Source organism: Condylura cristata, unplaced genomic scaffold (assembly GCF_000260355.1).
Source record: "Condylura cristata isolate star-nosed mole 26May11 unplaced genomic scaffold, ConCri1.0 scaffold00005, whole genome shotgun sequence".
NCBI lineage: Eukaryota > Metazoa > Chordata > Mammalia > Eulipotyphla > Talpidae > Condylura > Condylura cristata.
In genome coordinates, this window is record NW_004567106.1 from 1,810,445 (window position 1) to 1,833,016 (window position 22,572).

Consider the following 22,572-nt stretch of genomic DNA (forward strand, 5'->3'; position numbering starts at 1 on the left):
GGTGTGAGGTAGTGCTCTAGTTTAGTTCTTTTGCATGTGGTGGTCCACTTTTCCCAGCGCCACTTACTGAAAAAAAAACGTTCCTTGTTACAGTGCATATTCTTTGCTCCTTTGTCAAAGATTAGTTATTCATAAATGTACAGCTTTATTTCTGGCTTTCTATTTGGTTCCATTGGTCTGTGTGTCAGTCTTTGTTACAGTACCACACTGTTTTAATTATCACAGCTTTATAGTATAGTTTGAATATGGATGTGTGATACCTCCATTCTCCTTTGTTTTCATCAGGAGAGCTTTGGCTATTAGAGGCTTTTTGTGGTCCATATGAATTTCATCAATATTTGCTCCATTTCTTTGAAGAATGTCATTGAGATTTTTATTGGAATAGCATTGAATCTGTAAATTACTTTTGGTAAGATGGACGTTTTAATAATGTTGATTTTTCTAAATTCTATGCAGACAATGTTTTTCCATTTCATTGTGTCTTCTTCAGTTTCTTTTAACAGTCTTTCATAATTTTCTTTGCAGAGGTATTTCATCCCTTTGTAGGTTTATTCCTCAGTATTTGATTTTCTTTTTGTTTCAATTATAAAAGGGATGGTTTTCTTGATTTGTTCTTCAGATTGAATGTTTATATATAGGAAGACTACTGTTTTTTATGTTGTGTATCCTGCTATTTTACTAAACTGATTGATTGTTTTGATTACTTTTTCTGTGGAGTTTTTAGGGTTCTCTATGTATATTATCAGATTATGTGCTAGTAGTGATAGTTTTACTTCTTCTTTCCCTATTTTGATTCCTTGTATGTTGTCTATCATCTTACTGTTCTGGCTAGGACTTCCAGTATTGTATTGAAATGGAATGGTGAGAGTGGAAATCCTTGTCTTGTTCCTGATCTTAGAGGAAAGGACTTCAACTTTTCACCATTAAGAATGATATTGGATGTGATTTGTTGTATATAGATCCATCATGTTAAGGTATGTTCCTTCTAGCCTGTGAATTTCAAGGGCCTTCATCATAAATGGATGCTGAACTTTGTTGAATGCTTTCTCTGCATCAGTTGATGTAACTGTATGATATTTATTTTTCCATTTGTTGATGTGTTTGATTATAGTAATTGATTTTCAGATGTTGAACCATCCTTGTGCCCCTGGAATAAATCCCATTTGGTTATGGTGTATTATCCTTTTGATGCATTGTTGGATTATGTTGGCAAGGATTTTACTGAGCATTTTTGGTTAATGTTCATAAGGGATATTGGACTGAAGTTTTCTTTTGTGTGTGTTGTCTTCGTTTGATTTTGGTACTAGTGTGATGTTGGCTTCATAGAACATATTTGTACTATTCCTTCTTTCTCATTTTTTTTTTTTTTGAAAGTTTGTGTAGGATAGGCAATAGTTTGCTTCTGAGTGTTTGGTAGAAATCATTTGTAAATCTATCTGGTCCTGGACTTTTGTTCTTGGGGAGGGTTTAGAATACTGTTTCAATTTCACTGCTTGTAAATAGTCTGTTTTTTTAGCTGTTCTGTTTCTTCTTTATCTAACTTTGGATTATTGTAAAGTTGTAGGAGTTTGTTGACCTCTTCTAGGTTTTTGAACTTGTGTGCATATAGCTGTTCATAGTATTCTCTGATTATTCTTTTGATTTTTTGGTGTGTCTGTTGTGATTTCTCCTTTTTGATTTATGATCCTATTTATATGAGCTTTTTCTTGTTTGTTTGTTTTTTTCTTTGTAAGCCTAGATAGAGGTTTGTCTATTTTTTTGAAGAATCAACATTTGATTTCATTTATTTCTTTGGATTGTTTTCCTAACTTCTGTATCATTATTTCTGCCATGACTTATATTGTTTGTTGTTGTTGTTGTTGTTGTTGCTTTTCCATTTTTTTAAGGTGGTGGGGAAACTAGATTGTTTCTTTGAGTTCTTTCTTGTTTCTTGATGTGAGCCTGTATTGCTATGTACTATCCTCTTACAACTGCTTTTACTCTGTCCCATATGTTCCAGTTAGTTGTGTTTCATTATCCTTCTTCCAAGGGTATATTTTAATTTCTCCTTTGATCTCCTCATTGATCCAATGGTCTTCCAGTAGTATGGGTTTTAATCTCCATGAGGTAGGAGGGTTTCTTGCCTTCTTCTCATAGTTTATTTCTAGTTTGATGCCTTCATTTTCAGAGAAGATGTTGGTATATCAGTCTTAGTGTATCTATTGATGTCTGCCTTGTGTCCCAGTATGTGATCAATCCTGGAGAATGATCCATGTGCATTTGAGAAAGTTATGTATTCAGATCTTTTTTGGGTACAATGTTCTGTAGATATCTCTTAGGAGGAAGTCTAGGTTCCTATTTAGAGCTTTACTATCCTTGCTTATTTATTGTCTCATTGATCTACCCATTGTTGAGAGTGGTGTGTTGAAATCACCTACTACATACGTATTTTCTCTAATGTTTGTTTTCAGAGTTGGCAGTGATTGATATATTTTGGTGTTTCTTCATTTGGAGAGTATATGTTGTTGAGTGTTATTGTTATTGTTGAGTGTCTTGACGTATTGTCCCTTTAATCATAAGGTAATGATCGGTTGTGTCTCTTTTGACAGTTTATAGTTTGAAGTCTTGATTTATTTGATACAAGTATGATTGTGCATGCTTTTTTTTTCTCCATTTGCTTGTAGGATTGTTATCCATTCTTTTATTTTCTGTCTACATTTATCTTTTGTAGTTAAATGTGCCCCCCCCCTTTTAGGATTGCTATTATTTATGCATACAGAACTGGGGTACAGGCCAGAGGGGAAGTAAGAGAATTCTTCAGAGACAGAGTCGGGAGCAGAACAGGCAGGTCGATGAACTGTACTCCAGAGGGGAACAGAGGATCGGATCAGGAGAGGTCTGCCTGCCCATCATGTGGATCACCTCTGGGGCTGGGGATTGAACTTGAACTGAGGTGGCTGTGGCTACCTTGCAGTGCTGTGTCCTAATCCATTACATTTTTTTCTTCTCCCTGTTGTTTCTTTTTTAACGAGTTCTATGCAATGGGACATGTGCTTCTGATATTGGCTGGCATTTCTTCTGGGTGTTCCTTCTGGGATCTTAGGTCAAAGTGCTAATGTGTCAGAGCTCTACAAGGGTAATAATGCTATCTGTGATCACCCCCATGCTCTTTATTTCCACTGTTCCAGGGAGGGATTGTAGGAGCTTCCAGTTGTGGCTGTGGATTACATGCTCTTTTTGGCTGCAGTGGTCTGCTGCTGCGCTGTTTCATACATGGCAGGGAGCTGAGTGCTCCAAACGGTAGCAGCCACAACCCTGACAGTCTTCTGACTATGGTGGTATATTGTGTGCTTGTGCTGTGGTCATGATCCACCCAGCTTCCAATTATGGCTGGGGCCTGTACACTGACAGCCACACCACATCCAGCTCCAACTATGGCAGCTTCCAACAGTGGCTGAGATCTGTGCACTCTCAGTGTTGGTCAGACCCCCACTCATCTTCCAACTATGGCTGGGAGCTGTGCACTCGCAGTGGTGACCAGACTCCTGCCTGGCTTCCAACTATAATGGGGAAATGCATGCTCTTCAGTAGTGGCCACACCCCATACTGGCTTCTGACTATGGTAGGGAACTGCATGCTTGCAGTGGTAGTGGTCCCTCACTGTTGCCTGGTTTCTAACTATGGCAGGGGTTGTGCACTCATAGAGGTGGCCATGCCCATACCCCATTTCTGACTATGGGATGTGGGCTGAGCTTTTAAGTTCCCACAGGTCTCATTTCCACCCATCAGTTTGTTTCATCTCAGTTCTAAGTCACAGGCTGGGGACCTGTTGGAGTCCTGCTCCCCTCCATGTGAATTAACCTGATTACCTTTGTTTCATCTTCTGAAGTCTTTGGTGACTCCATGTTTTCCAGTTGCTTTCAAACTTTTTTGCTTTCTTTTGTTTCCCTGGTGAGGTTATTCCAGGGTTATGGGTAGAGGAAGGGGGAAGGAATCCTGGTCTTGGTTGACATCTACTTGTCTCTTTCTCTGTTACTTTCATTCCTCTTGCTTCTTTTGGGTCACCAATCTGTCCAAAATCTGAGTCATGCCAGTAACTTGAACTTACTGCAATTTCTCCCATATTGATTGTTTCTACAAGAAAACTTTATTCCAGCATCTCTTTGTTGCCATGAACAAAATAAATTAGCCTTGCTCTGAGTATTTACATCTTAGAGTCATTTAAATTTAAATGATAGAAAATGACAGTTCTGTAAAGGTTACTTGAAGAAAAGGGGGGATAATGTGACTGCTATTAAGTTGGCAAAGTGACAATTCTTGTAAAAATTACAAATAGCTTTCAGTCAAATGCAATCCATGCATACAGGGTTAAGAAGAGACACTGGGGTGAGATCTTATGAATTGCTTAGTGTTTCTGATGTGCACAGAACAAAGAGTGATGGTGTACTGCACAGAAGTAGTGTTGGTCCATCAGAGACTTAGGTTGAACAGGTAGAGAGAACTGCCACTGGAGAAAAGGCAAATCAGAGGCAACCACATGGCAAATACTTGTTGGTGGCCTGGAGGAACATTCCTTGCTGGCATTGGAGGTGAGCTAGAGGAACAGTTTACTGTGGGGCAAAAGAGGAGCAGAAGGAAAGGGGAGCAGGAGCATAGAGCCAAATTCCCGCTTTGATTTTTATTCTACCATTTATAAGGCTGTTGTCCAGGAACACTAAGACCAGAATATTACAAAGCGGTCAGTATTGCAAAGAATCACTATTTGGGTGAAAGAGCCTTGACTTGTGAATACCTTTGTTTGATAGGAAAAGGTAGATTTTTTGGTGTAGAATTGAAGATCAGATTCAAAATGTAAAACTGTGTTTCCTCCTTCGATACTGGGACCACTCCTTGCCAGTAGTCCGGGAGCAGTGATACATAAGAAGGAAGACAGAGATGAGTTTCTTTGACTCATCTCTTTTTGAGGTTGGGCTACTTGAGCACCCAGGGAGTGACACTCTTTTCTCACAAGTAGGGATTGCCATTGGACTGATTGCAGTATCTGCTGAAGGAGCTGTGAGAACCAGTAATTTTATTATGGGGAGTGTTATGATTGTTAGCTATTCAGTTGAAGCATATTAGGAATTCTCTTTTTTGGGGGGTGGGGGGGTTTATCTACAGACCTAATAGAAATAATGAAATTGAATACAACACAATCTTGGATTATGTGTTTTAGTTGCTATCTTTTCCGACTCCTTTTGAGACCTTTTGTAGAACTGGACAGGACTATCAAATACGAATGGAAAAATGAATGGCTCGTAAGTAAATGTTGTCATTCCTCTAGAGTGAAAGCCTTTTGGCCAAGAAGTAGGAATTTCCATGTGTTTTAACAAGAAGTGAATTAGGAAGAAAGAAAACTGTAAAAACAAACCATAACCATACTGATTCCCTTAAATGAAGGATGTAATGTATTGGAGCATCAGAGTAATTAAAACTACTCAATAGAGCTGAGTGTGCCCCTAGAGGGCTCGTGGAGGTTGACCTGGAAACGTACCTAAGACTTTTCTGAACTGCGTCCTCCTGTTCAGACATCTGAAACAGTCCTGGTCTATACTCCCATGGAGCAGTGGGTTAGACCCTTTACTTTACAGTGACTTTCTCCCTGTCCACTGAACCAACCCTTTGCTTTTCTTCCTAAGTAGTTCCACTTCTAGAAAAAAATCACAGTCACAAGAGCCAGAGTTGCAGAATTTGCTTTCATTCTACTCAGAAGGCCACGTTTTGTGCTGGAGGACCCAGAAGATCTTGACACATGGCCTATGATGAATCAGGTGTCAACAGTGGCCTACTTATGGGGACCCCCGTGGTGGCACAGGGGATAAAGACATTGCTATAAGTCTGTCAGCAGCCAGTGCAGCACAAGTTTGATTCCCAGCCGCTGACCTACATGGTACAGTGACCTTTTCTGTCTTACTCACTGCTTCTTTCAGCAGTATATTTGAATACATCTGAATACATCTGCTCCCCACTCTGTCTCAGCTGAATCCTCTCAGCTCTCCTCACCTCTGGCCTACACCCCACTTCTTGTATGCATGAGTAAATACATCTTAAAAATACAAACAAACAAACAAAGGCCTACTTAAACCTGTTTATATTCTAATGGTGATTCAGGGAGACCCAAGCCCTCCCTGGACCCAGTTTCTCATGAAAATTGCAGAAACACACCCTTAGAACCCTTGACTGCTTTTTCTTTTGCATGTGGTCTGGGGATAATCCCAGTTGGGTGGGCATTGGAAGTCTGAAAACTTTATCCTTGTGTGACTCTTCTCAGTCCACATTAACAAGAGTGCATGCTGGTGTGTGTCATCTTGCTTTCAAAGATAGATTGTTTGAAACATTATCTGGCAACAGAGTGCACCTTCTCTTCTGCTTTACAAAGGATGCACTGAATTCTCTGTTTGTGAGAAATGGCTTTTGTCACTTAAATCTTTAAGGGAGAGTATGGCACTTTTGGCATAAATGTGTACTGACATTTTGTGATTGTTCTAAAACAAACAAACAAATCCCAAACAACTGAAAGGTACCGTTGGTTGGATGAGAACATAACTCTTTAATCATATATGCCTTAGATTTTATAGTTAAAATTTCATTTATTTATCCAACGCAGTCAGAGAAAAAAGTGGAAGTTTCCTATGTTAAGATTTGAATTTTAGAATAGCCAAATTCCTTCTTTCTTCACCATACAAATTGTCATGTGCAACTTACTGAAGTGTGACTCCGGGGAAATTCATTTCTCTAAGCCTGTTTCCTTCCTCTTATTTAAGCAAAAAGTTATTAGCACTTGCCTCAGAATTGTAACTCAGAAGCATCTGTGCAGAGTACTTAGAAGATGGCATTCACTTAAGTTATGTATATATTTTCAGGGTTGTTTCATGGTGTTGTTCTTTGCATATCCTGAGACAGACAGGTAAGTCAAAAGATGGTCTGCTTTTTCTGTAAAGGACCGACTAGTATATATAAAATTTCCATGGTCTTTTTGTCTGTGCCACCGCTCACTATTCTCTGTTCGTGTGAAAGTAGTCATAGACAATATCATACAATAGATATCACAAAATAAATGATCCTGGCTTTGTTCCAATAAAACTTTATTAAATAGAAATTTGAATTTCATATCCTCGTGTCATGAAATATTATTCTTCTGTCATTTTTTTCCCCCAACCACTTTAAAATGTGAAAGTCACTCAGCTCACAGGCTGTACAGAGCAGGCTTGGGTACAGGTGGAAAACAACCACCTTAACAGAATTTGTTTGGCCCTTTTTAGTTAATATTGTTTAAGAAGAAACATAAGCTAAATTACTTGGAAAGATTTGAGTATGTCAAGTCATTGTAGAAAACAAAGTAGAGGTCGATATTTTCAACAGAAATTTCAAGTAGATTTACTTGTCTGGTAAATATTTATGAGCCCGACCCAAGATAATTCAAGGAAGTGGTGAAAGTGATTACCAGTTGTAATTGTATGTCATTAGTTGGATCCTTTTCTGGTTGCAAAGTAGCCATTATTCTATCCCAAGATGTCTAGCCTAGTTATTGGTTTGTCCCCTTAGAAGTTTTGGGCCATTGTTCTGCATCATTCTATTTTTTCCTATGAAGCGTAGATAGATTGGTATGTCTCACTTTATATACAGGGCTGTGGTACCCCAGAGAAATTTTGCTACTTGCCTCAGCTTCAACTTTTCTGCCAGTAAAGTCAGACCTGAAAATTCAGTCTCCCAACCCCTGATAGTGACTTACATCCTATTGTCCTGCTTTGCACCACTATCAAGCAGATAATGAGATTAGCAGTGGTACCTGGCATTCATAAACGCCACAGTTGCTAAAGCATTTCATGCTATTTTATTTAACCCCCAGAAAACCCTTTCAGGTGAGAGGGGCAAGTTTTATTATTTGCCCTTTATTTGAGGCAACCAACAATCTGATATATTTTAACTTCCCCTGGGTCACACACCAGTTTAGTGCTAGAGGCAAGTCCCAGACTTAGGTTTCCTAACTTACCTCTCCCCCCACTTTATTGTCATGCTGCCTTATTATGTGACATGGCAGTTGATGTCATTAATATCCAAACATTAAAAAAGAAATTGAAAAAGAAATAACATCCTGCCTTGCTTCCAGCCCCTGGCAGTGATTTTTAAGTGGAGGTTTGTGTTATGAGAATTTTTGCTTTCAAAAGGCTACATGCACCTCCTGTAAAAGGTTGAATTAAATGATTTTATTTTTGGTAAGTGGCCCATGTAAGTTTATTATTTATTTATTTTGGTTCTTTTTGCTTCAGCTCCTTTGGTTAAATGAAGCACTGCTGTATTTTTATTGCATACCCCATCATTAAAAGAAATTGAAAGGACGCTTGTTAGTTTTAATATTGCTTGGATGGAAATCTATCTGGCACTTTTAGGAACAGTTACAATTCCTAATAGTGCATTTTAAGAAGTAGTCTGGTTTTGTTCCTGATTAAAGAACAGAGAAAACTTTCTTAAATTTGCTATAATTCAATAATCATCTTTTGTTGGGGGAGAGGCCCTGTGCTGAGCATGACCCTGTTTTTATTGACTCATTCACCATTCCTTTCCAGCCTATGGGGGAGGGGTATGCTCTGGGGTAGCATTTTCATTTGTTGGTAAATAATCCAAGCAAGGCTGCTTCCAAATGTAAGTTATTCCCCCTTCTTTGTAAACCATATGTTCTAGCTATTGGACACATGCCCCTTTCAATAAATTGTGCATGGCTTTAACTCTTGGAGCTGTTAAGTTGAACACAAACCAAATATTCAGACTGTTTCTTGTATCTAAGCCTGCAACACAGCCCCCCAGCAGACAGTGGGAAATCCCGTTTCAGAATCTAGAAATTCCACACAAAGATAACAGGCTGTGGGGAAGGGAAGAGCTGTGGCATGGAGGTGGGAGAAATACGGGATCAAAAAGTAATGCAGCCTGAGCAAAAGAGGTGTCATTTGAACTGCAAGACCCTGAATGTGTTCAAGACCCAACTTGGCAGTAACAACACCTGAAGAAGAATAAAAAATTCAGTGTTTCTAAACCACAGTTCATAACTGACTTGAAGTTTACTATTAAATACATTGGATTTCAGTTTGATGGGAATCATGCAGATCTTAGGAATATATACATTGAAGTAGGTTGCTTAAACTTATTAAACCTTGAGATTTTAACTGACTAACTGGGGTGATGATTCTTTTCATGCCTCATAGCCCTGTGAGCATACTGTGGGGTTCAGGCATATAGAACGTTTACACATGGCCCAGCCTTTAGTAAATGTTCAATAAAGGTGAGCAGTATCCTGGTTGTAATGAGCATTTCTGATGCACATTCCTTGTGGGATGATCGGGTGGAAGCTGAGTTACCATGTTTGACTGAGAGGGAGAACAGGGTGCACTTGTATGGTGCTTGTATACAGATATGGAATAATAATATATTTAATTTTCAGTAAGTGAATTTATTGAGATCTCCATAAATCCTGTATCATCTGAAAGGGTTATTAAAATATCTGTAAAAATAACCTAGCAGGCACTTACAGTTTTAAGAACTAAAATGAGAAGTTTAAAATAAAACTTCAGAAGACATATTTGTGGGGTAAGTTTTCAACTTAAGTGTACTTCATTTGGAGTTCTCTAGAGAACTACTCTAAATAAATGTAATATTTAAGACAGAATTAAAAGTAAAAGTTAAAAAATAATTTTGTTTACACTGGTATGATTGGAAAACACAGAAACGTTAAAGACAAAATAAACCATTGGAATATTTTAATAACGTTTATTTTTTTTTAATTTAGGAATTTTGTGTAGAAATATATAGCTATATGTAAATACAGAAATAATTTACATTCCTCTTATTTGCTTCCCTTCCTTTTACTTGGTCTCTAAAGTTTGGGTCATCTAATAAATGGATTTTGGACTCTAATATAGGTGCTGGCTCTTTCTGGCTCTCTCATTAGTAAAGTTCATTCAAATTCTCAAAAATACTTTATGATATAATATAGAATATGCTGAAGATTAATTTTACTAACTTGTTTACCTTATTAAGTATAACACATTCTTCTAATAGAAATCATATCTTCTTTGCTAGTTTTTTCTTCAAGTGCATTATGGAAGTGGAATCCTTGTGATGTAACTGAGTAATTATGGAAATCTTTTTACAGTGTGTGAAAGTGTATCTACCCTTGCTAATGTTTGATATTATTGATTGTAGAATTTTAGTGTAATCTTCCTAATTGTTTCCTGGGCTCAAGATTTATCTGGAAGTATGAAATATTTTCCTAGTGGGTAGTTATAAGACTCTAGTGCATTGATCAAAATGCAAATTCAAATTTAATTTCCTGTCAAGAATGGGCAACTCTAAGCTCTTCTAGGTAACAGCTCAGAAGTTGTGAAGACTTGGGGAAGCAGGACAATCACAGCACCTGAGTAAGGAGATTATCAGTACCACAGTAGCTAAGTAAGGAGATTATTAGATAACCAGATATTTTAGTTCCAACTTTAGGAACCCTGCCTGGACACTAGACTCTGGTAGGTGATGTAGCTTCTGTGTGACATAGCTTTTCATCTAGAGATGAGGCCAATGACAGAGCCCTTATTATATAATTGCGGTGAAGAGTAAGATAGGGGAAGTCCTTCCTGTCTCATTGTGAGTAAATTAATCAATATCTGGCTACTGTATTTTAATTGACAGACTTCTGAAAAATGAGGTTGGTAAAAGAAAGAGACTAAATTTTTCTTTTGGAAAGGTAGATGTACTTGGTCTTTTATTTGCTTACTTAATTACTTTTACTGGGACTTCTTGAAAATAAAAATAAGGTCCCTCCCTGGTGGTGCAATAGGTTAGGACACAGCTGCTTCAGTGCAAATTCGATCCCTGGCCCCGGAGATGACCCACATGGCGCAGCAGACCTCTTCTGTCTTGCCTGTTGCTCCCCTCAGCAGGGTACTTCATAGATAGGCCTACTTTGCTGCCCACTCTGTCTCAGGTGAGTCCTCTCACTGCCCCTGCACCTCTGGCCTGTATGCCAGTTCTGTATGCATAAATAAATAAACATTAAAAAAAATACATTCCCTTGATGTTGGGATATTAGGTTCCAGTAGCTGGAGCAAGGCCAGGAGAAAGATTTGTGTCCTGGTCCCCAGTCTCACTAGAGGAAGATGGGGTGCCTGCCTGGTCCACTTGGCCAGAGGAGAGAAGGGCGGAGCAACTGGGTAGCAGTGCCTCATTCTGCCTTGGCTTTGACTGTGGAGATGTGCTTTGGGGAAGGTCAGGTACTGTGATTGTCCTACTTCCCCGTGTTTTCACAACTTCTGAGTTGTTACCTGGAAGAGCTTAGAGTTGCCCATTTTTTGTGGCTAGGTGAGTAGCAGTCGCCTTGCCTAGGCAAGTCTGTGCTCACCTGTGGTAAAATTGTGAAGAATCAAATGTGGTATTTTAATTTGGGCTTCTCAAATGCTTGTTTCATGACTGAAGTCAAACTGGGCAATTGCTAGAGGGAGCTTGTGTTGTACAAACATGACTGTAGCTCCTGGCCTTTGCCAGGAGGCTGATTGAGGTGACTGATTGAGGAGGTGAGCCCTGTGCACTCACCATGTTAATCCTGTCACTGTGGCAGAGGCACCTAGAGTTCATTTCTTACTTTAATGATGTTCTCTTGATATTTAAATGTACCCTCCAAGAGAGCCTGGTTTCTCTAAAGGAGTAAACAAGTTCTGTAAAATTTTATTCCAAATATAATACAATCACATACTCAGGATTTCTCATTATACCATCTTATGAAAACGAACAAAATTCAACACAAACACATCAGATGAAGTCAGTTCAGTTTGTGTTCCCTCTTATACTTTAAAAAGTAGTTGAAATAGTAGGAAAATAGGATGCTGGTGTTGGGATGAGGGTCACAGATCTGGGAACCACCATTTGAAAGTGCTGTCACAAAAGCTTTAGGCACAGAGGTTCACTCCTGTATCTTTCTAGGAAGAGTGTCCTGCCAGGTGACCTGGTGGGGATTCCTGGGGTGAGAGAGCCCCCTCAGTGGTGCAGAGGGTGTTGGCCACCTAGGTAGGTACTCTGGTCTCATGAATAGGCATTTTGTTGTTCCAGTAAATTGTTACTTATGGAGCTTGTTAGGGACTTTCACTGGCTCAGGCCTTTATATGCAAAGTGAGAGACTCTCATTCTCCTAAAAGACTGAAACTGGGATTTTAAAGAAATCTCTAATACCTAAGTACATGGACGGTTACTCACATGGACAGACATAAATGCAATACTAACCAGAAAGAAAAAAAAAAAAATAATTGGCAGTCCCAAGAATTTACTGTTCTGTGTTTGATAGCACTAATTAACTCACTCTTTGTATGCGGCAACTGGCCACTAATAGCATGCTAATAGAAGAAGCTTCATGACATTTCAGAATTTTTAATTCAGGTCAGGGTCCTCACAAGCTCACGGAATATAAGGGAGATCTCCCTCCTCCACTTTAAAGGAGAGCTTGCAGGGGCCCCCAGGGAACTTGAGCTCCTGTGTGTTCTCTTTACTGGTGGGGAGGAGTTGGCTAGCATTTTTCATTTAGAACTTTGAAAGTTGGTTTGGACAGTTGGGCTTGTGCTTGATCTTAGATACCCCAGCGTGCTGGGTAATGTTGGGTGCTTGTTATTCGCTGCCCAGGAAGCATCCTCAACTGCTGGGCAGGGTTGGGGACACAGACAGTGATTTAGGCTCAGAGGCTTACAGGAAGTGAAGGTAATCTCAAGGCCCTAGGACATGCTTGGTGAGGCTTCAGCATCTCTCAGTGTTACCCCTTCTGGATTTTCCCAGTGGGCAAGAAGTCCTCATCTTACTACTTTTTTTGAAAAAAGTCAGGAAGCTGCTTGCTTTGCATGCCATCCTCATTAATGAGGTAACCAGACTTCAGGGATTATGCTTTAGTTTATCAAAATTCCCATCTTTCTTTCTCTGCTGAGACTGTCCTCCTTCTCAGGCATCCCTTTTGAAGTTGAATGGAGCTCTGTCAACCAAGTAGTGGGAAGGGAGGTGAGAAAGTAGCTTTGGAGTGAGCACTAATCTGCTTTTTGGAATAGTTTCTGTGGGCTGTCGCTCAGTCTAGATGTTTTGTTCTTTGACAAAAAGAACTCTAGAAATATTAAAATAATTAAGATATTCATTAGACTCTGAGGGAAGGCATTTTCTGCTTCCCCTCCTTTCGAAACCCACAGGACCTTCTGGTTGGTACAAGTAGGAAGAGAGAGCTACCCTGTAATCTTGAAGGAAGGGTGGCCACTTGAATTTCGCCTAAGCTTCCAAGCTGCTGCAGCCCTCTGGTGTTGCAGGCCTTGCATTGTGGTTGAAAGGTTGCAAACAAAGCTGAGAGCTCTCTTCTGATCCATCTGGGCCTCTCCTACTGTCATCAGTCATTGTCAATGAGATGTATGTGTAGCCTCAGAAGGGCAATGTCTGACCCCAAGGGCATTGGAAACGCTCTTAGAGAAGGTATTGTCTGCTCCCTGCCTCTGGAAGCCAAGCTCTAGACATTGTAGGCAGCAGACCCTGGCTTAGGCAGGACTGTAGCCTGCATGGAAAGAGACAAGATTCTGCTTCTAAAAACTACAGAAACTTTATCCCCCTAGTAAAATTCTACAATGCTTATGAATATACTTAGCCTCTTATCTTTCTCATTTCTGTTTGCTCTTTGGTCAAAATCACGAGAGAATTCTAAAACAGGGAGGCAAAGACTTGGTTTACATTAGTTTTTATTCAAAGGACATCAAAACGTGAATAACTAAAGAAATAAATGCCAACACTATGCAACAAATGCATAATAGGGATAAATGAAATAATGTTCGTTCCAAATATAGCAAGGCGATTTCCTGGGAGGAAAGCAGAAAATGATGCTGTGATTCTTGCTCAGAACAAGAAGGTGGGACTGGGTGTAGAAGCACGTTCAAAACTGCAGGAACACACAAAAGCCATTGGCTGCACCCCAGTGTGTTACGGGGTGTTGCAGCCTTGTGCAGAGCGTGTGTTCCTTCCCGCCTGTGAGGATGCTGTGCTCCAAGGCCCCCAGGCCCTGAGGGCAGATGTCTCGTGGTGGCTTTGTCCTTTGAACCCACTTGGTGCATCCCAGGAGTGGGTGGGTTTATGTTGGCAACAACTTAGTGGGAGATAATTGGAGTTTTGAAAATAATCTACACATAAAAATGTGATTTACTCCCTCTTCCCCTTTTATTGCTGGCATTGGGCAGGAGGTGCCTCCAAAGTCCAGGTGTCAGTCCCAAGGAATAAGAGTTCTTGTCCTGTGAACAGGGTGTGTGTGTGTGGTTTCAGTAAGGTATGGTTGGGGATCTTACTGTAACACTTGCAGGGACATAGCCTCTGTCTCTGCTCCAGAATCTAACACCGAGTCCTGCTGCTATCTTGGGTCATTGTAGGGGTCTGGGAGAGGATAGAAAAGATGAAGCCTTATTTGATGGAAAGGAAGATTTTTTGAACAAGTGGGAGATGTTTGCTGGGAGCTGTCTGAAACAATCATCTGCATATTGATTAAAGCTCAGATCTGTTTTTTAATGCATTTGACAATGACTTTATTATATTACTCAGTATAGAAATGATGAGGTCCTGCAAACTCAGACCTTCTTCAAACATGGAAATATTGTTTTCTTTTTACAATCCCATTTGGCCAGAAATCTGAGCATTCAGTATTTTTTTTTTTCCTTCCTTAATTTTGTTGCCTCCTCCCCACCCCCCATTCACCCCTCATCTTGGCTCACTGAAATCTGAGTGCCACTTTTCTGGGAAAGCCTGATATTCTGACTTCAGTTTTGTAATTTAATGATGGAGAGTTTCCTTAGTAAACCAAATTTAGAGTCCTAGAATGCTTATCTTATATCCAGACCTTGAACATAAAAGGCATTTTATACCCGCAATTGTTCATTTAATGAGCAATTGCAGAGTGCAGGCCGGTTAAGGGATTGAGCTATATGCACTATTATTGCAAGAAGTATTCCGAAATACCAGAAATAGGACGTAAGCTCTGATCAGGGAGACTGCGAGCACAATTACCTTCTTTTCAAATCCTTCTGTGACACTGCGGGAGGAAAAAGGACTTTGAAACTTGAAAGGAAAGAGCTTGCTTTCAACCTCAAAAGCTAGGAGGAAAGGGCTCTGAAATTTGCTCAGAATTCCCAATTCACCATTAGCCTGTTTCTTCCTTTAGCCTCAAGGCATTCTCCGCTTTTTGAAAAGATGTTAAGAAATTCAGTCACAATAGAGAGCCTAGTTTTGAACATGTTTCACTCGGTCCATTGAGGTCTGGGCTCCAGCCTTTGTGTGGGGTGAATTGAGCTGAGCGGCTAGCTGGTTGGAGAGAGGTGAATGAAGAGTCGCTGTGCAGTCGCAAATTCTGGCAAAGAAAGAAGTTCCCCCTTCCTTTATTTTACAATATGCATTCCTGTACAACCCTGCTAGTGGCAATATGTGGAGTTGAGCCTGTTCTTAAGTCAATACAGAGTACTTGGTTTATAGCAACTCTTGTTAAGTTTGTCTTGTAATTGAAGCTGCTGTTGACCTTGCTTGGGGACCATTTGTAAAACCGTTTATTTAGCATAAACTGAAATAATAAACCCTCCTTCTCTCGGGCTGATTGTGATAGGGTGACATTAGTTTGATTTAATGATTAGCCGCCTGACCCTTCTGCTGGAGAGAGTGGCTTGAATAGGGAGAGTTCACTCGGAAGCACTCAGAAAGAATACTAATGAGCTTGTTAAATTTAGCATGGCTCCGACCACTTTTAATTCCTCTAATGGGGGCAACGCTGCTAGGGAGAGGGAGGTAGGGAGACACTGAGAACCCACGTTCCTAGAGGGTCTGCCACAGCTAGGGAAGCCCACCGCAAGAAGTTTGCAGAAGTAGCTAGCCAGAGCTTTGGGGACTGAGTTGTGAGTATTGTCTGTTCTCTTACACTCTGTCTTCTATTCTTGGGGGAAGAGAGGAGCGATGGCATTAAAGTGGGATTTAAGGGAACAGTTGAAAATCGATGTTGATTAAAAAAGGGTGAGCGTGTGTTCTGTGAATGCCTCTCCACCTCCTTTTTGAGGATGACAGGCGGTGTTCTTAGATACTTACACAGCACAGGGTTTTATTTTTATTTTGGAAGAATTCTGAAACTTTTATCTCAAGTCCTAAGTAAAAAAGTACTCCTTTACTTGATGCCATGAGGAATTGTACTGGAGTTTGTGAGCAAATCCGTGGGAGTGTGTGTCTGCTTTGCACAGTGAGATGGTTTTGCTTACACCTCTATGGTAAAGTCAGTCCCTGTGTGGCACTGCATGTCCAATTCCATGTCGTTTGCCTTTGCATGAGTTTGCAAAATGTGGGACAGTTTCTAAAATGTGCTACTTGGGCAACTCTCCATTTGGGAACAGGAATTCGTTAACTTCCACTGGAGCATGATGTACGGAAGGAAGGAGGTACGGACCGGACGATGATGACAGTATTTAAAGTAATTTTCCCCTGAAACTTCTTAGAATTGCATATTTCGGTTTGACCCCCAAGCGTGTAGCTGTTAAACCCAGAGTAGCATGAACAGTCGCCTTGTGTTTGGCTGTTAAAGTCCACTGGCAGATGCTCCTGGAGCAATGGGCTGTTTGCTTACATTTTTGCAGCAGACTTCTGCGAGTTGCCATGGTGGACAGTATGTTTCTGTCAATAATTTGGCCTGGCGTAGCCTGTCTGCACTGACTCTCAAACTTTATTGAACAACGCGGCTCAACTGAACAAGATTAGACAGCTTTCGTCTTTTGGCTTGCTGAAGTGGTTGCTAACTTTATAAGAGCAGGCAGGAATATTGCTTGGAAAGTTTCCCTTTCACTGTGGAGAGTGCACTTTCAAGCCTCGTAGCTGCTTGTATTCTGGAGCGTGTGTGTACTGTCAAGTTTTCATCTGAATGTCTGTGTCAGTACACCAGGTAAACTTCATGAAATATTTGTCTCCTGGGATTTCTTGCAGGGGAGGGTAGGTATGGGTGTGATTGCATTCACTACTGGAATAGTTTCCTGACAATGAGTTTAAATAAATTTTGTGGCTGCAGTTGACTCTACTGTGGGAATTAGTTCATTTTTTCCTGTATTAAACATCTGAACTTTGCTTTACTGTGCCTTTAATATATGTCTTGGGTTAACTCTCTTTAAGAAAATATCAAATTAAAACATTTAAGTTAAAAAAAATAGTACTTGTAAAAATCATTTAGCTAAAAAGATATCCCCATTTCCACCCACCCAGAAAGTTGGGGGAGATGGGGAGACTCTGGCCAGACCATGCCAATTATTAAATTATTTGGGAAGTTGGATTTTCAAATGCTCATCCTAAAGGCATGGCTTCTAAGAAACTCTATTATAGGGATGGAATTTTAAGAGAAGAAAAGTTCATTTCGTCTAGGAAGATTAAGCCAAGGGGATCCTGTTTTAAACCTGGAACAGATTAGTAGAGCTTGGTTATTCATCTCTTCTAGAGAATGCTAATTATGAGTTGCAGTCCCTCTTGGAAAGGGCTTTCTGATTTTCTAAATGAAAGTCCATTCTACAGAATTTGCACCTCAGAACTGTAAGTTCACTTCAGGTTGAAGTGAAATAAAGGTTTTATATGGAACACGAATTAGTGGAAAATATGACTTACCATTTGTAGGCTATAGGAAATTTTATAATGCTGACTATGAGTTCTAGTGTTTTTGACACCCTTTTGCTTTTACATAACCACATGTCTTCTATAACTTCCAACTTTACTATGAGTGAAGTACAGGGTAGACTATGCCTGAAAGTATTAGAAGGGAGAATGAAAATTCAGGATTTCGTTGTTGTAGTTTTCAAATTACCCAAAGCATGGTTTGAATTGCTTTTGTAAAGATCAATGCATAAAAATGTGGGATTACACCAGTTTTTTTATTGGTCACTTGATAGATTAAAATAGTAATTTATCCCATAAAGTTTGGGGTGAAGATCTGCACGAAACAATAGTAGAATCATGTTTCATGGTTACACTTTAGTAGTCAGCAAATTCACTGCAAAAAGCAGAACATATCTCATTGTTTATTCTATTTTGCAAGTCATTTGCTAGGCTGGAAAAAAAAATACATTGCTTATTCCTTCAAGTCCCAGACATAAGCAGAAAAACTAAAGTTGCTAGTGGCTTAAGGTAGTTCGAGTCATTCATTAGTCAACACAAAACAGTTGGTACTTAAATTTGTATTTTTATGCTAGTCTGTATTTGTAGCTATACTTTCTTCTGCATTTGTATAAAGAGCTATGAGACTGCTAAAGCAAACTTTTTTTATTTTTTTAGGGGCTTTCAGCCAGACATATCTGCTTTATGGAATACTTTGAAGATAAGTTTGTATGTTGGAATAAGATGTATTCAAAATCTGTCCATCTAAAATGTGTACAACAGCATTATCATTTATAATCAAATATATTTCTATATAAGTATACAAATACATAAATATATATGTGTATATACACATGTAATACATATATATTATATGTTTAAGGTCAGGAATGGGAGTTTCAAAATTAGATGTGTAAACAGAGCCCTACCAGCTTTGTTTCTGTCAGCACATACCAGTCAGATCAGTGTCTGTGGGTTAAATGCAAGACTTGTTTGGGAGTAAGTGTGTGTGTGTGTGTGTGTGTGTGTATGTGATTCTAGTAGATGAATTGTCCTTTGTGGGTTCAGATTGCCAGGTTGGTTTAATTTTATGCATTTTTAAATCTGCTATTACAGTAAGGTCATTCAGTTGCATCTGCAGAGAATCTTAGTGGCTAGATGGAAAGTTCTTAGAGACCGAAGGGAACAGCATTTGAGGGAACTGGAATATCAATATATATGGGATTTCATCAAGCTGCTCCCTTCATGTCTGGAAAAGGGAATGAACCCACCATGGCCTGTCCATATATCGGCACAACTGATTTCTCACCCATTGGACTTCTAGTCTTGCTCTGTTTCCTCTTGGTTTTCAGTTCCACTGTGTGGACTGAACAGCAAGTGCTCCAGCAAGGGGCACTGTAGGTTTCCAGGATTGGCACACCGTTATCTTTTGTAACCATTTTTTTTTCTTTTTTCCCTATTTCTGACTCAGTTAAATCAGTGGGTTACAGAGCTGACTTAGAAAACATGAAAACTTTGAGATCTCTTTTTAACAGTTGGGCTTCCACAGCCTCAGACTGGCAAAACTTAGATGAAAATCCTTGATGAAAAGCCTCATTGGCAAATAAACTTGTAAGCTGGTGTGATGCTTTGCTTGACCCCCTAAAATTCAATATAATAGGCTCATTTCCTGTTCCCTGGGTCCTTCAGTTCAGACTGGGGACCCGCAGTCCTATTCTGGTATAGCTTTCAGAGTTGCCAAGAATGAGAGTCAGGCTCCTTTGGGAAGAAGGGTTGGAGAGAGAGGGGCCTAGTTGATTACTGGTGGTAAATGCTCTTGAAAGAACTGACAGAACTCTCCTTTCATTCTTTCTTTCTTTCTTTCTTCAGAGGATGAAAGTCCTGGACAGACCTATCACAGAGAGAGAAGAAACGCAGTCACTATGCAGCCACAGAGTGTCCAGGGGCTCAGCAAGATCAGTGAGGAGCCCTCAACATCCAGTGATGAGAGGGCCTCACTAATCAAGAAGGAGATCCATGGGTCCCTGCCGCACCTGGCTGAGCCCTCCGTTCCCTATCGAGGGGCCGTGTTTGCCATGGACCCCAGGAATGGCTACATGGAGCCCCACTACCGTAAGTGGTTCTTGCCCTGTGACACTCCTTCGAGGGGCACAGGAAAACTCTGTGTGTGTGTTTGTGTATGTGTGCATGCATGTGTTCACATACACATAGGCTTGGTGAATCATTTGGTTTGCGTATCAATTTATAAAAATGTTTTATTTACTTTCCACTTCTCTTACTCCTCCAGTCTCCTACCCATTCTTCTTTTAGGGAGAGTCATTTCTTTACACTTCCAAGCAACTTCAGACCTCATAGGGCTGTCTTCAGGAAGGTGTCCATTTGTGGCTGGTCCATGTGGACCTTTTCTGGGAATTAAACCAGATTTGTTCCATACAAGTAGACCACAGGAGGAAAATTAGTTGATGGGGGAGTTAGTAAAGTAGGTTGCATTAGTGGAAGTCTTTACCATTGCCTGTTCCAGTTGTTAGTGATTTTTTTGCTTACTTGTAAAGGAGGAACACATTTAACAAAACAGTGATAAATTTCTTAATATGGAAGGTTTTTCTACTTGCTCTGCTTCTTTAAACAGCATGCCAGGTACACTGGAAGCTTTTCTCCCAGCACTAATCATGTTTAAGAAATTCACCAGACTGTGAACACAGATATACTATGATTTTCTACAAAAACAGAAAATTTAAAGAAAACTATGGAAGGGTTGCATTTGTTTCTGGCCTGTTTCTAGTTATAAATATAATTCCGTTGTGGGGTAATGAGGTTCATATTGAGGTGCCAAGACTTGCAGCTCTTGATTACAGATTTATCACCTTGCCAGGATACAGCCTTGCCATTTCACCTTCCCAATTCCAATTCCAGATGATCCATTGAGCTCCAGAGAGGGGGACTGGTTTGTGTTTCCCTTTTTCCACATCATTCAGAAATTTTAGTGTTTTAAGGCAAAAGGTCATTAGCCAGATGACTGATTAGTGAGGACAGCTGATTAGTGCATGTTTTCTTGCTCAAGAAAGTGCCCAGGATAAAAGCTAATTTTATCCCTTCATTAGTTGGCTTGCAGAGAGGAGAATGTTCCCTCACCAGGGTGCAGATCAAAGTGCCTCGAACCTTAAGTCCTAGCAACTGCTTCCCCACCACCAGATTATATTGTTGGTAAAGAAAGAAGATGCACTTTTTTGAGTGGAGTTTTTTTTTTTTTTTTAAGTGTTAGTAAGCATAGAAAGCATGGAGGAAAAGTTCTATGGATTCTTCTGAGCTTTTAAAAAAGGTTTATAACAGCTCTGTTTAAAAAGTGCTGTGTTACTATGTTTTTCAATTACAGGAATAAGGAGGAAATTATAGCAGTAAGTTGTAGTGTGCAAGTTTCTTCAATCTTTAAAGTTGATTTTTTTGTTTGTTTGTATCATGATACTTTTATTTTAGGACAAGAGTCTAAAATAGTTTCAGTAGGCTTTTCCCTCTTCGCACAGCCATAAGTTTTCTACACTGTGTTTTTATTTATGGGTCATTTTTGGTTATCATCCATGAAGAAACATGTGGGATTCTCATATACTTCCAACACTTTTTTTAATCCTTCCTGAGTACTTTTACTTTTTACAAAGAATGAACTCTAAATTATTAAAATTTATTTTATTTATGACTATAAGAGCTAGGGTGTAGGTGGGAGGTGTGGGGTAGGTGGTGGGAGGTGAGAGGGTTCACCAGAGATAGAGTGGGGAGCAGAACAGGCAGATCCACTGAAATACACTGTTAAGGGGAGAGGTAGGCAAGAAAGGAGAGGTCTGCTGTACCATGTGGGCCGCCTCCCAAGCTGGGGATGGCACTCACACTACAGTGGATGCTGGTAGCTTTTGGTCCTGAGACTTAACCCCTTGCACCACCAGGGAGGCCCCCTTAACTCTAAATTATTAACCACACCCTCCCTGCATTGTGTTTTACTTATTTGTGAAACAGAATATTCCCAATTGGTATTTATGTTTTGTTTTCTATTCCAGATGCCCTATAATTACTCAGGTATTTAATTGGTCAGGATAGCTAAAAGCCCTTCTTGACTGATGGAAGTAGGCAGATAATGTTAACTTTCTCTATGTGCTATTGAACTTGTAGCTTACTCTTGGTCCATTTGTTCTACTTGCCCACTTAACTTTGTCTGAGTCATGTAAAGGGCTGGGCTCTCAGCACACCTGGGCCTCCAGTGGAGTATTAGCCAGCTCTGGGAACTGCAAACCTCTCAGTGGAACTGGGCCTATTCATTGTCACACCATTTGGAGGAAATAGCACCAAGAGTTCGGTTATTCTTCAGATTTTCCCCACTCTGTTGTTCAAAGAACACGTGATGACTTGTGCTGTGCAAGTTGTCTATAACCAAATGAAAAATGCTATTTTGATTTGGTATCCCAAAGTAATCCTTAAGTTGGTCATTTATAAATGATATCTTTACATATATAATATGGGTAGGGAGTACTAGTGTTTGCACAGGTTGGCTGAAGACACGGGAAATAGGTGAAGTTCCAATCAAGTCATTTACTGGTTGTGTGATGTTGGCCAAGTGTTTGGGCACTTTAAACAATTGTTCCTAATTTAAAGGGGTGATTGATGGCAATGCCTGCTCCATGGTGTTCTCTAGGGAATCCTAGAGAACAATGCAAATACAATTATTCATAAAAGCTTTGGTCATTTTCTTTCTCACCTTCCTCACACTTCTCCTCCACCTTCTGTTCTTAGACCACCACCATCATCATCCCCCATCTTCAAGATCTCCATGTGAATAAGTTCACCCTTCAAATTAAGTTAGCTTTTGTTATGATTTATTTATTTATTTATGCATACAAGAACAGGGGTACAGACCAGTGGTTTGGAGGG

The 22,572-nt window shown here is 39.9% G+C and overlaps 1 protein-coding gene across 2 annotated transcripts in view; it reads left to right on the forward strand.

Moving 5' to 3' along the window:
• GLI3 (GLI family zinc finger 3) overlaps positions 1-22,572 on the forward strand; it is a 262,659-nt gene that overhangs the window by 60,510 nt on the left and 179,577 nt on the right. The window contains exons 1-2 of one of the 2 annotated variants that reach the window (XM_004676651.1): positions 15,834-15,938; positions 19,528-19,770. In XM_004676651.1, the coding sequence (XP_004676708.1) occupies positions 19,581-19,770 (190 nt within the window). In that variant the 5' untranslated portion in view covers positions 15,834-15,938; positions 19,528-19,580. Of the gene's footprint in view, positions 1-15,833; positions 15,939-19,527; positions 19,771-22,572 lie in introns of those variants that run through there. The other variant, XM_004676650.1, reaches the window with a different exon arrangement.